Source organism: Haliaeetus leucocephalus, unplaced genomic scaffold (genome assembly GCF_000737465.1).
Source record: "Haliaeetus leucocephalus isolate CR32 unplaced genomic scaffold, Haliaeetus_leucocephalus-4.0 Scaffold984, whole genome shotgun sequence".
In the NCBI taxonomy this organism is placed as follows: Eukaryota; Metazoa; Chordata; class Aves; order Accipitriformes; family Accipitridae; genus Haliaeetus; species Haliaeetus leucocephalus.
Window position 1 is genome coordinate 3365075 of NW_010973420.1, and position 15072 is coordinate 3380146.

Sequence of the window (15072 nt, forward strand, 5' to 3'; positions counted from 1 at the left end):
AACATAAAAAGGACAGAAAGGGAGTATCTGGCTCAGTATGCAAGACTGGCAGAGGTGATCCCATGTTCATATTTCATGTATTGCCAACTTTTCTGATATTTGTAACTAACTTCTCCCATTGAGAAGGTATTAAATAGCAGAGGAAACTACATCCATCCTAGGCTTATGAAGGACATTTTCCTCCTAGCTTGGTCTCCAAATGCTCTGAAAGCATTTTTGCCAGGCAGCTAAAGAAACCAAAGTGAGTCCTATACTTTGAGCAAGGAGCCAGTTTTAAGGTCATGATAGAAAATGAGATGAAACAAATCCAATTGCACCTTGGCAGCAGCTGGAAACTCAGTCTACCATAGCAGAGGACTGATACATCTGCTGAACTGTATGGTGCTACTGAGAGTGAGGTCACTTAAGATCTAATTGTTAATGCAATTTCTTTTGTGGGGAGGAGAGGAAAAGTGTGCATGAGGCAAGCCCTAGGCCAAACAAGTGTACATCAGGCAGGAGGAAAGTTGCATGTTTTGAGCATCGACTTTTCCAAGAAAGGAGCCACTGGAGTAGAGAGACAGAGTTTGTATCAGAGCAACTGGCAAGACAAAAGCCTGAAAAGTAACAGCAAAATAGGACAATGTATTTCTCTCTCTTCCTCCCTCCTTCCCCACACTGTTCTTGGCACAATGGGAGGAAGACTGTAGAAATGTATTGGGGGCTGATAGAACTATCATAGAATTGTTTAGGTTGGAAAAGATCTTTCAGATAATGAAGTCCAACCGTTAACCTAACACTGCCAAGTCCACCACTAAACCATGTCCCTAAGCACCACATCTACACGTCTTTTCAATACCTCCAGGGATGGCAACTCAACCACTTCCCTGGGCAGCCTGTTCCAATGCTTGACAACCCTTTGGTAAAGAAATTTTTCCTAGTACCCAATCTAAACCTCCCCTGGTGCAAATTGAGGCCATTTCCTCTCATCCTATCTCCAGCCACCTGACAGAAGAGACCAGCACCCACCTCACCACAACCTCCTTTCAGGTAGTTGTAGAGAGTGATAAGGTCTCCCCCTGAGCCTCCTTTTCTCCAGGCTAAACAACCCCCGTTCCCTCAGCTGCTTCTCACAGGACTTGTGCTCCAGGCCCCTCACCAGCTTCCTTGCCCTTCTCTGGACACGCTCCAGCACCTCCATGTCTTTCCTGCAGTGAGGGGCCCAAAACTGAACACAGAACTCGAGGTGCGGCCTCACCAGTGCCGAGTACAGGGGAACAATCACCTCCCTGCTCCTGCTGGCCACACTATTTCTGATACAGGCCAGGATGCCGTTGGCCTTCTTGGCCACCTGGACACACTGCTGGCTCATATTCAGCCGGCTGTCGGCCAACACCCCCAGGTCTTCCTCTGCCGGGCAGCTTTCCAGCCACTCTTCCCCAAGCCTGTAGCACTGCATGGGGTTGTTGTGACCCAAGCACAGGACCCGGCACTGAGCCTTGTTGAACCTCATACAATTGGCCTTGGCCCATCAATCCAGCCTGTCCAGATCCCTCTGTAGAACCTTCCTACCCTCAAGCAGATCAACACTCCCTCCCAACTTGGTGTCATCTGCAGACTTACTGAGGGTGTACTTGATCCCCTCGTCCAGATCGTTGATAAAGATATTAAACAGAACTGGCCCCAATATGGAGCCCTGAGAACACCACTTGTGACCAGCCTCCAACTGGCTTTACCTCCATTCACCACAGCTCTTCGGGCCTGGCCACCTAGCCAGTTTTTCACCCAGCAAAGAGTAATGTCTCAGTGCTGACAGTTTCACAGAAGTTAAGTCCTAGATTGCAGGGTTTCTTTTCTCCTGGTAAACACAGCTAACAGAGGAGAAGAACTGGAAGGAGTGCTTTAAAAGACAAAAAATTATGCTAATTAACATGCTACCAAGCTAATTGGTCTCAATGCATAAGCTTGTTGCTGATAGCTGCTCAGTTAATTTGCTATTCCTGACCTGTTCACATCTCATTCTTCTTGACATGCATTTTATTCATAACATGACACCTAACATTACTCACACAATCATGAGATGAGTTGCAAACAGACTCTAGGTGTAGACCAATACCTTCATTCTTACCACAAAATCATAAATCCAATGCAAGACAAGCTTTTGTGCTAGAATGCTAATGGGCAGACCCCTACACTACCACTAACTTAGTAGAAAACACCCCAGCTTTCAGCACGTTCGTAAGCTGCATGATGCCTTCAGCATGCAGGCCTAAAAAAATCTTTTTATATGAATTAAAAGAGGTCTTGGTATATCCTAGGTAAAGTACTACTACTGTGTATACCAGCATCACACAAGGAATCTGTAGCAGAAATGGAGAATTAATTTAGTTCTTGCTGTATTTCACATTACATACATGGAAGTATAGACATATCAGAGCCTTTTCTCATATGATTACATGAACATAAACCTCTCCCCTTCTTTATATATGCTTGCATGGATACAACCAATCCAGTCCATTTACAAGTGACAGCAGAATTTATGTTCGGCCTCCATCAATCTGCAGTAATGCTGTGCTGTGTAAGAAGAAAGAAACTATTTCTGGTAAAACAGGTAGAGGATAACGTCACTGGTGCTTTACACACTCTCCTTTGTCTCCTGCCTTTCTTCTGCAAGTTTAATGGTGCTAGAGATTCGAACATACAATATAAACATAGCTTAACATACAACACAAAATTTGCTTTAAAAGACAAAATTGCTGAAGCAATTTTAAACACTTTCAGAAGCAAATGTTGCTCAGACAGACAAGTCTAGTTTTGACACACACCCCAAAAATAGCCATGTCAGACTCAGAATTTACATCTACATAAAGAAGGTTAACGAACCAGGCAAATTGTACTGCACAGGAAACAAATGCCAAATATTGCTCTTAGCTTTTTCTTGTGAGTCAGTGGCTGCTGTGGGAATGGGGGTACTAAAATAAATAGTACCACATACATAGTGCAGTTGGAACATTCAAAAATGCCATGAAGCTGTCAGTCTGCATGTCAGAATCAATGTGCAAGCTTGTCAGGAGAAAGGCAGGGTAAATTTGGAGCTTTAAATAGTCACCATCTTTTACAGTTGTTTATTAGCAGTAATGGAAGGAAGGCGTCCTTATGATTGCAAATCAGGCTCTTTATTCAGAACTTCACTGTAATTACCTTTTCATGTGAAATTTGTAAGGAATACATATTTATTTATGTCTGAAAAAGAAAAATCCTAGTCAGAGGTGACAAAACAATTCAGATTATTTGAAGATGCTCAGGGCTCCAGTCCAAGATTAAACTTGGAAGCATTAACAAGGTTTGGGGAAAGGGGGAGACAGGGAATTGAGAAAGCAAAACAGTCTTAACTGATATTGACAGAAACTCAGCAATGCAGCTACTTTGAAGAATCACAGAATCCCTAGGGCAAACCCCAAGGGTCCAAGCTCAGTTTTTAATCAGCTGTTTCAAAGAACTCTGATAATTTAGATCTGAAGGACCTTGACAGACCACCAAAGGTCCAGTTGCACAGCTGCTTTAATGAGAAACCTCCTGCTAACTTTTATGGTCTCTCAGTTGAAGCCTCCATGTGAATTGTTCCTTGCTTGACTTTTTTTAGCAGTGTCCTGCCCAGTCTCAGGTGGCTTTTTCCCTTTCAGATAGCTACTTTTCAGGTCTGTTCACAAAGAATGTGTAGAGATACTGAAGGCTTTGCTTTGTATACATGCACGCACAATTAAATGCATACCTGCACCTTGTTTCCATTTGCCTTTGCCTGCTGCTTATCAAGTACATATCATCTTATATCTGTATACAAAACTGTGTCTACAGGTACTAATTATACCTTCTTCTAATTTAATAGGAGGTTGGAGGTTTGCTTGCAACTATCAATTCACTGATTCCTAGACACTCAATGAAGCATCTAGGAACTGTAGTCATGGTTGAGGATTGGCTGACGGGGGGACATTTTAGCTGTGTAGACTGTATGTTCCGAGATGTTCTTCAGAAATATCTGACAGGATTCAGACAGAACAAGAATAATGTGAGGACTAAAAAAAGTCAAATGTGAATTTTACTTTCAAGGTTCAAGTAACTAGACCTGAGCAACAGATCCATACATGTAATTTATGTGAAAGAATGACCTTGGAATGAAACTGGTTTTACTGGGTGAACTGGCCATTTCAGGGTTTGTTTTGGGTTTTTTTTTGGGGGGGAGGGATTTTTTTATGTTGTTGGTGGTTTTGTTTTTAAATGAAACATGGTTCGTCTCAGATCCATTGATCTGTAAGAGTTTTCTACAAGTCTTCCCAAAGGTCTGAAGCAACTCTTAGTTTATTACATTCAGGAATATAACAACTTGAAGAAAATCCAGATTAATTTCCCTTCCACCTTGGTCGATAAAGCCTAAAATTCACTTTTTTTCAGCTACTAACAAAAAAGCCATGATCCTGCAATGTAAGTGACCTGCTGTAGATATCAACATCCGTGTATGGATACATGCAATCCTGAACTCAGAAATTGCTTTGGGGTAAAACTACATACATGTAGGATGTAATTAATTCCATCTATTTTATTTTCAGTAGAAGTATGAGAATTTTTGAGGACTACAAATAATTATGTTGTCTCTACACATAGTGTTTTTGACTATTTGACAGCAGAGGTTTTGGCGAAGTGGAAATAAAACATCTCTGCAGCAGCCAACACTGGTTAACCTTTCCAGCTGACACTTGCATTTTAGGCAAGCTAGCAATCTCTGGTAGCATTCTTTGAAAAGAGACCTTCAGTGAAGGGCAATAAGAAAGTACTGAATAGCTTATTGCTCTCACAGTGTAGCTGTGGAACCTACTTCCACAGCTTAGTGCAACGTGTGTCATACCACAAATATTTACAAATACCTCCTTATTGCGGCCTTGAGAGTATAAAGTTAATTATGAGAATTACTCATCAAAACTCAGATGAGGGTTAGTTGTGTTATGATCTAGACCATCTCTCAAACAGGTACGAGCATAAACGCTTGAGAGTGATCACATTGGTAATATTTCCTTTTATGTTTTCAAAAAGCCACATCACTGCCTTTCACTGCCTATTTTCTGGTAAGTTGATTCTTTGCTTGATATTTTTCTGTTCAATCTGAAGTATGACACCCTTATTTTCTTTGTCTTCTTTATTTCACATAGAAATTACAATTTGATTCTGCTCCAAAGAAAATGGGATGAAAGACTTTTTTTCTTGAGAACACTGCAACAACTGTTTAAGATAATAATTTGGATATGGTAGTAATGCCTCTCAGTCACTGAGGAAAAAATATTACTGTCCACATCTACCTTCTCTTTTCCACAGGGTATGTTGTGGTTCATCATTTTTCTTTATGCCACACATTATTCCCCATTATTTTAAACATCTATGCCATTGCAGTCTCACTGACATCTCTAATACCACAATGGCAGTTTCAGCATGAACCTTTGGGGCTATTTAATAAAAAAGAAATTATCTTATAGCTTCTCTGTAAAGACCATAAATGCATTATTCTCATGACAGTGTCTAAAGAAACCTCTCTTGACTCCATGTCCCCGGGTTTGGTTGCTGAGCTATGGGGACAACCTGATTTTATGTTGGCATGTGCTGCCACCTAATGATACAGAAGCCAAGTCTTTTGACGAAAAGAATTAGAACTGCATCAAAAAAAAAAAATGCAACCGCAGAAGGAACTTGCAAATCTAAATAACTGAATCAGTGCATGCCAAGTACATGTAAAGAACTAGGAAAAGCTGATCATAGAACTGACCTCGACTTGCCTGCTGCAAACAGCAGGTATGCAGATGGTTTTTATATATAAACCCATAGGTTCATCAGGTTTAGACCGACTCTAACCAAAAGGTGTCCCCACTGCACCACAGAAATGCTGTTAAAAGGTATCTTTTTGGAGCACCTAACAGCCAAGGAGGCTGCTGTTATCCCATACCTCAACTGTCCACCCCCACCAAGAAAGGGAATCTTTCCCAGGGAACTCCTCTACATCACTGCTTAACGCAGTGGAGACACTGCAAACAGCATAAGCCATTTTCTCCGATTTGAGTTCTGAAATGGAAGTTTCAGCTGGGAGAAATCCAATTTTTAAGTCAGAGATCTCATTCATTATTTTCATCTTTAATAGGAAGAAATAGTCTCTCTGTTTCAGCTAATTGCATGTAAATGAAGAATGGTAACTGCTGCAAGAAAGCAGAATTCCAGTGTGCAAAGAGCAGTAGCTTCCCTGAGTTCAAGTATACCTCTGACAGTTCTATTAGTTCATGAATTTACCACAGTAGCTTTTATTTAGTAACCAATCCAGAGATGCAGTACCAAATTTACTGCCCTCAATGCTGTATCTTCACTCCATCCTACCTGCGTATTATTTCCCAACACAGAACTAACAATACAGCTTCCAATACAGAACTGCCTATTATAGCATTTGATAATTTCATGCAAAGCTCCAAAACGGTACAAAAATACAGGCAAGCTCCTTCAGCTGAATAGATAAAAGCTTGTATTTACCCTACCTTGATACACCAGCTCAAAGGAAATCTAAGCCCATACAGGCTAGCAATGTACAACAGGACTACACCAGTCTAGGTGTTACTGTTCCCAACAAGAACATACAAGGTTTTGAGAACATTTGATGAAAAAACTCCTTTAACTCCAAAGAATTTTAAACCATTTTACTTGCATGATCTAAATAATTAGGATTTTTTAACTAGCAACAGCACTGAAATATAGGGAGCAGGCTTACAATTTAAACAGTGCATGGGTGGGACAGATAATACAGGAGCTTGTGGGGGTTGAGTTTGGCAAGGGAGACAATAATTGAGGAACAACATGCCCATTCTGTTAGTCCAAAACCTGCAATAATTTTGCCAATTCAGATAGTGGCACATAAAGGCCTCCCATGCAATCCAGAAATACATGAAAAAAATACAGACTAATTCCAGAAGTTACAATGCTAGAAAACTAGTTGAGACAAAACTCTGTCATCCACTCCACACTTCATAATCCCTACCTGTTGTGCGCTTGAAGAAGGCAGATAAGACCACAGTCACTACACTCAGAATATTCACTCCAACAGCCATCCACAGCAGTACTCCAATAATACTCCTTGAGTACTTCTTCCCAAAGATAGCTTCTCCCTACCTTCTCTTATATCCCTTTCCTTTCCTTTTTCCTTTCCTTTCCCTTCCCACCACATGCTGTCAATTACTTTTAATTAATCCAATCAGCTAATAGCTTCCAACACCACCACTTCATCTTCCTTCTACTGCAGAAGCAGGGACTGTATTCTGAATTTTGTTGAAGAGGAAGCAGAGATGTATAGAAGGGGCAGGAGAAAAGTGGTACCTACAGAAGCAGTAGGCTCTAGAGCTTGAGAAGAAGTAGTCTGTGCCCCAAGAACCCAATGAGTTTTCTGTGAAGTCTGAGGCAAAAGCTTGGCAAAAAAGCAGAGACTTTTAAATGTAATCTGGGCTGGTTTTCTGGAAATAATATCCAAGAATAAGCGGTAAAATTCAAAAGCTGATTTAAATGTCACTTGTGATACATCATGCTTTCATACCTGCAGACAACACGAAGAGATTAGTTGTCCTGTGCTTGTCTTAATAGCCTATTTTTCTCTTGATTTCTGCTTACTGACCTGGTACTGCATTATTTGGCTTGTGATTTTTGCCTGCGTTTCAACACAGATAACAAAACTAATTTCACTGGAAAAGAAAAAAAACCCAAGCCAAACAAAACCAAGCAACCTGATAAAGCCTAAAATAATTTCTGGGCATGTTTCTATTGAAGTTTATACATTTGTTCTTCCAAATTAATTTGGGAGCAAGCTAAGAGTAGGACTTGATTAGAAAGAACCACAGTGTTTTGGCATGTCTACTTAAACAGAGCTTGAAGCAAGGTGGTGCTCTGCAGCAGCTTCTGATCCACTACTCAAGCAGCTAAGCTTGCTCCTGCTGACAAGCCCAGTTGTGCTGATTCACAGATGGAAGAATGTAAACACAAAAACAACCCTGACATGTCACATATGAATAAACCACATAATACCTTTTCCATATGCGTAAGGCTTGTGAAGGCACAAGTCGTACAATTTCTCAACTGTGTTCCTTTACCATGCTTTGTGTTATCATAGAATCATAGAAAGGTTGGAAAAGACCTTTAAGATCATCGAGTCCAACCATAATCCAACATCTTGATCCGTTCTACCTCTCACTTCTGCAGGTGGGTGCCAGGGCTTCCTGACAGCAGTGCTGATCAGAGCACAGCTAAATTCCATGTCACTGGCTGCAACCAAACTTAGAATTGGCCCTGGAGGTGTCTGCCTGAATAGCTGTAGTTTGCTCTTTTGAGCATGGCATGCCTTAATTGCAGACAGTTTTTAGCCCTTTGGGAAGAGGAGAGGAATTATTCATCTGTGTATAGTATGATAAATAAGTGGGTGTTTTCATTTAAATAAAAAGGGGTGAGCCAGAGCTCTCAGTGTTTCTGATAAGATGTTTTACAATAACATTTAAGAAAAGCTGCTGTGCCTCTTATATAATGCTGTAGTAAGTGCCGGGAATGGATAGTAGAGTTGGCTCATGGACTATATTAACAGCAAACTGATAGAAATAGAAAGCATATCCCGATATTTTGTCACTAACTATTTATAGCAAGGAACTCTTGGCTATCTTTATGCTTCTCTTTTTGTTTAACTGGAATACCACAGTAGCAAGGACTCTTTCATCTTAAAAGCCATGGACCTCATCATGACGTAGAAGGACCCTCTCCATCAGCTGACAGTAACATCTTGTGTGAAACAGGGGCCTGGCTGAGGCTTCTAGCATGTGTTATAATAGCACTAGAAACAATTGCTGGTAAGATATTTCTTGGAACAAGCAAAGATTCTTGTTCCTTCCACTTATGACAATGTGTGATACTTGTGCTTCTGAGTTGTCAGTACCAGCAGTATAGCTCAAGGCTATTCTGTTTGCAGGATGGACAAGCACAGGTGATGACCAAGGCAACTGAGGTGGCAGAAATGCAGAAATGCAGAAAATTAGCTTGAAAGCCCAAGAAGAGCCTTCTGCAATCAATGTGAGCACAGCCAGCCAACAAGGAGGTGGGTGTGACTGGAATTCAAGATTACTTGAGGGAGTCCCAGTCATGGCTGAGGTTGGTTGCAGCTCTCAGAGAGCAAAGGTTAAAAAAGATGAAGGAGCTGAACTTTTAAAAATTAAAGTATGTAAGAAAAGGGGTGTGCAACTCTTCCCTCAAATTCTCACTTCAAATCAGCGACCAAATCTTGGTCCCTTTTGCTGTATTACTTTGTAATGAATAGTTTATATTTTAAGAGTAGCTTTAGAAAGAAGAGCTGGAAACTGTCTTGTACTGTTAGCACTTGGCCCTTAGTGCTCATAAAGATCTGAGGAGTCTGAGCAGTTGTGTATTACACCTTCTCAAGCCTTTCAGCTTTCTGCAAACCTTTTTTAAGAGAATCCCAGCCATTTTTCTCCTTTCTATGTGTGTCTGTGCAATTTTTCACATTTTCTCCCAGCCAAATGTGCAAGTATATAATTCACTAGGGCATTTTTGATCTAGTCAGAAATTGGTGGTTTCAGTCTTCACTAGGCTTGCTGCTGCACTGTGGATGACCAAGTTCAGGTATTCCTCTGAATGGGGAGTCACCAACACCTGAGGCCAGATTTGTTCAGATTTACTCAATATTTAGTTGCAAGATGGGGCCAACAACCTTGTAATGCTGCTTGGCTGGATCCTAGGTTTGCCATGGGCTGCTGCTGCAGGTGCAAGGACATCAACCCTGGGAAAAGGGTGCACATCCTTCCTGCAGTATCTTTGCTGCTGGGTAGAGTACTTGGTATGGTCAGAGAGGAATTGAAAGGCTTTGTCAAAATCCATAGCACATTTTCCTTATTATAGCCATGCTTCATTAATTAAGGTGAAAAACAGCCTTTAAGAGCTTCATTTCCTCTGTGGCAGGCTACTATATAATAGGGTGCCTCAGGGTAGAATATCAGAGTTTTTCATCAGTGTGTCATGTACTAAAGCAAGCATTTTTCCCTGTATATGAACCACCAACATAAGAAAGAATCATAGAACCATAGAATGGTTTGGGTTGGAAGGGACCTTAAAGATCACCTAGTTCCAGCCCCCCCTGCCCTGAGCAGGGACCCCTTCCACTAGACCAGGTTGCTCAAAGCCCCATCCGACCTGGCCCTGAACACTGCCAGGGATGGGGCATCCACAGCCTCTCTGGGCAACCTGTTCCAGTGCTTCACCACACTCACGGTGAAGAGCTCCTTCCTTACATCTAATCTAAACCTACCCTCTTTCAGTTCAAAACCACTACCCCTCGTTCTCACTACATGCCCTTGTAAAAAGTCCCTCTCCAGCTTTCCTGTAGGCCCCTTTTAGGTACTGACAGGCTGCTACAGGGTCTCCCTGGAGCCTTCTCTTCTCCAGGCTGAACTACCCCAAGTCTCTCAGCCTGTCTTCATAGGAGACATGCTCCAACCCTCTGATCAGCTTTGTGACCCTCCTCTGGACTCACTCCAACAGGTCCATGGCCTTCTTAAGTTGAGGGCCCCAGAGGTGAATGCAGTACTCTGGGTGTATAGAAGAGTATAAAAGCATAAAATCATAGTACAAAAGATAGTCGAAGGGACAGAGCATTGGCCTGTGATGAGGCCATGGTTAGAAGGTTATTTTAATCCAGTGGAGTGTATAGCAGCTGGAGGATGTAGTTCACCTTCCTGTGGTGTCTCCCTTCAGCACTAGCATTTGTACGGCCAGGCAACGAGCTGGAGTTACTGAGAACTGACCAGAGGCTTTTGTTGGGTGAAGTTTCAGCCAGCCCAGTTCCCGAGGTGGCTCTCTGCAGGGCAATCCTAACATTGCCAGCGACACAAAGCAGGCCACAACAAAGCACAGCCAGAAGTGGGGAGGGATGGGAGGAAAGTGGCAGCAGGTCTGCACTTTTCCATGAGCAACATGGATTTATATTGAATAACACCGACATTAAGTTGTGAGATCAGGAAACTTCCATTTGTTTCAGCCGCAGATTTACTGGATAAGCTCAAACAAGTTGTTAAATCTTCTCTTGTTTCTAAGCTCCCCATTTAAAATCAAGGGGCATATGTCTGCCCTAACAGGGTAGTGGTGATTATTTAATTTGCTAGCTGAGGGTCATATAACATACATTGATATAAACTAAAATACACAGAATGGGTTTTGCCCATTTCCTTTAATTTTTGAAAACAAGTAAGTAGACGAAATCTTGTGCCCTTCAAAACCAAACAATCTTTCTTTGTGCAAAATGTAACATAAACCTTAGTGGTTGTTCATTTTTATTGTATTATTTTTAATAATACTGCAGATATTTCAGAAAAGGGCAAATTGTTTCTACTGCATAAAAAAAATCATGATTTTTTTTGCATTTTCCCCTTCATATTGTTTCAAAAAAGCCCCAAACAAAACACAAATACTATTAGGAAATTTACCCTACCACATCCCTCCCCACAAAAGAAAAATATTTTTTTAAAAATCAGTATAGTGTTAAACAAGTCAGATATTAAATGCACACATTTACAAGCACAGCACATTAGTAATACTGTATAATACTTTAGACCATGCCAAACCATATGTATGTGTATAAAGCTACAGGTGAAATGGTTCATAGCAGCAGAATAGGAAGCAAGTTCCATACAAAGTACATAGTTCCTGTGGAGATATTTGGATGAGTACAACAGTTCAAAGTACATTGACAAGCTAAAATGCACAAGCCAAGTTTTTCTGCTACAGCAGTCTGTGTTATCATTCAAAGGACAACTCTGACTTGCCTGGGATTTTTATTTTGTGCCTAATGGGTGGCCAGTTGAGTGGTGTGGGTTCCACCTCTTGGCACACTTTATTGTAAACGTTCACGAGGAGTCCTGATTGCTGAAGATAACTTCACTGAAATCAAGGCCAAGTATAACCTAACAGTGCATCTACATTTGCACATCTTTCACTGATAAGAAAATGTGTTGACGTTTACTGTGGGAGGGAACATAATCCATCCCAAGGCCTGTATGTGGCTTTGGGGCCTTAGTCCTGCAACTCTGGTGAGTGGAGAGAAAGACCAGAAAGGGACACTGGATTAAAAATATTTAGGACTCATTAGGACTTCCAAAAATTTTAATTTCTAGGTTTTGGAGTCGGCATTTTTTCAATGTCAATATGTAGCTTTCAGTTGCTTCGCTGTATATAACTCAATCTGTGGTTTCACTCCTGGGAGCATTCCTCTTCCAGAAGTATCATTTTGCAATGGGACTGTGATTTTCTTTGGTAACCTTCAGTTCTGGATGGCAAGCTGAAGCCTGTCTTTGAGGGAGGCCAGCATTCACAAGACATTCACAACATGATGGTTCTGTACCTTTGTAAAGGCAGGCTCCTTCACAATGTCCTCTCCTAAGCACCTAACGATGGAGACATGCAAAGGCAAGCAGGACTTAAAATATTTGAAGTAGAATTGTGGTAGAGAAGTTCCCTCTTAGACTTCCACCTTACCACACAAAAATATAAATAAGTAAAATTAAATAGGTCTATTAGATTTAATGATGTGACTTGAGACAAAGTGATTCTATGAAAATGCTTTTTTAAAAGGTAACTGTAAAATCTCAAAGACATGCTGACTATATGTACAGTTCTATGTAATATTAAGATATACTTAGTAACTTCTAGTGAAATGTTTTCCTCTGTAGAAGGCTAGCAGCCACTGCTGTTTTTAAATAAATCCAGATGCTGGTATCTGAGCTTTGGTGATTTTGAATTGCAGAGAAGAGAGCAGATTTTATGACATTTCTTCTGAGCTGTCTTAGGCTGTTGCTTGTCTCTCCTCATCAACTATTGTGCAGTGTAGTACAGTATTCCTCCACAGGTTTCTCATAGAACCATTAAATAAAAAAACAGGACAAGAAAAAAAAAAAAAGTTGCCCAGAATAAATAATAGCATTTGGAATATTGGCAGGAAAAAAAAACCCAAAACCAAAAACCCTAAACAACCTAAGAGATTAGTCTAGAGATTTTGATACCTGGACTACCATTTGCATACCTCATGGTAACAACCATCCATCAGTTGGATTCACAGACAAAATCTGTTTTAAATCAGAGGGAGTCACTTCATACAATTGATAGACTAAAAAGGCCCGATATCACAAACCCAGTACTACTCCCTTTGTGAAACAGAGAAGTCACAACATCCCTGTCTTAATTCCTTCATCTGCACCACATATAAATTACCTCCTGGAACTCTTGCAGAGATTAAAGACCAATTACTCTAGCCTTCCACCAAATAAGCTCCTGTTCTGACTTCAGTGCAGGCCTTGATACCATTCAGGGTGGAAGAATCAATGCCTAATCTGAGAGTATCTAGGAAGTACCTTGAACATGAGAAAAGCTATATAGTGCTACACATTGTCATTACAAGATCCTTGATTTCTTTTGAGGGGAATGAGTAGATGTACAGACAGAATGGCAAACAGAGACAGACAGAGAGGCCAAGGTATGCAGAGCTCTAAACCTGCTCTTTTTTTTCCTCAGAACATCTCCACATATATAAAGTATCCTTCATCTCCTGTTCTACAAGCATAGACAAACACATTTCACTTCAGGGGATGGGAAGTGTCGGCCAAAATGAAGTACTGGCCACCCAGACACTAAAGAAAATGAAAAAGTTTTAGAGGTCTCCTGAAGCAGTACACATCATCTCAGAGACCGTTAACTTACAAGAGCAGCAAAATTCATAGCTCTTAAGAAATATTCTCCATCCAATCTCCAGAAAAACAGTGACTCAGAAGTGGGCCCATTCCACCACATTTTTAGACCTGTTGAAGCAAATGGAGGGTGGAGGGAAGGTGGTAAGAGCTGGTGCGGTGGTGCTTCCTGCCGGCTTCACAAAACTCACCCTGAAAGAAGAGCTTTGTTACGTGCAAAACTCAGCCTTGCAGCTGCCCTAGCCTAGGGAAAGGCTGAATCACACGCAGCCTGGTGCAAAAGCCACTGGCCTCGGCTGGAAAGGCTCCCTCTGATTTCAGTGGACTTTGGATACAGCCCACATTTAGACAGTAACATGCAACAGCCGTTACAAGTCATCCCCCCATCCCCTCGCGATTTCTTCCAATATAAACAAAAGGACATTCTGGTCCCCTTTATATACATACATTAAAAGCTGAAATGGTCTGAAATGCTTACACATTAGAATGCATATATCTATACAACATTACACCTGCCAGAAATCAAAGTAGAAAAGTTTTACAGCACATTATACAGGTCCCTCTAACTTCTAAAAAAACATTTACTGAAATCACCATATTACAGGAAGTCATCACTAACATACCATATAATACTATTTCTTTTTCTTTTACATAATCATTACTTATATAGTAATTTAAAAAAAATCACTTTTAAACAAGTATACAATTTTCACTTTAAAATTAACTGGTTAATAAATTTTGTGCAAAACAAGCCAGCCTCTATAATTAAGTGGATTTATTTATTTATTTATTTATACAAAAAAATAAAACAAAAAAGATAGTTCTTTCAGAAATGTGTCTCCTTTTCTGTAATGGTTGAAATGGTGCCATCTCCTTTCAGTTTAGCATCGCAGTCATTTATTGCTGCAATGTAGGCTCCTCCTCCAAGTTTCCCTCTCATTTTCAGATCTGAGCTAGGTGTAATCAACTTCCTGAATTTCTAGAAAATCCGAGAGAATGGAAATCATTATCTTTTTCTGGGTCACAGGCACACGTTTCTTACACAGATTGACAATAAAACCCTTTTCTCTTGCATGTCTGCTGCTCATTTCCCTGTTATAGGTAAATCCATAAAACTGCATGCTGCATAATTCTTTACAAATCATAGAGAGTGAAGGCAAAGACAAAGTCAAAGTGTATTTTCATGCTGATTTAGAGTAACATCCCCCTCCATGAAGAAACTCAGCACAATGCTCTGGGTAAGGCCTGTTATATGGGTACATTTTCTTTCTCGTGGTACTATACACTGAAAAAA

At 40.7% G+C, this 15072-nt stretch overlaps 1 protein-coding gene across 1 annotated transcript in view; it reads right to left on the reverse strand.

The window, feature by feature from the left end:
- Positions 1-14203: 14203 nt before the first annotated feature.
- The window catches only part of SLC6A11 (solute carrier family 6 (neurotransmitter transporter), member 11), a 103495-nt gene continuing 102626 nt past the window's right edge, over positions 14204-15072 (reverse strand). The window contains exon 14 of the mRNA XM_010584457.1: positions 14204-14757. Coding sequence (XP_010582759.1) covers positions 14605-14757 — 153 coding nt within the window. The 3' untranslated portion in view covers positions 14204-14604. The remainder of the gene's footprint in view (positions 14758-15072) is intronic.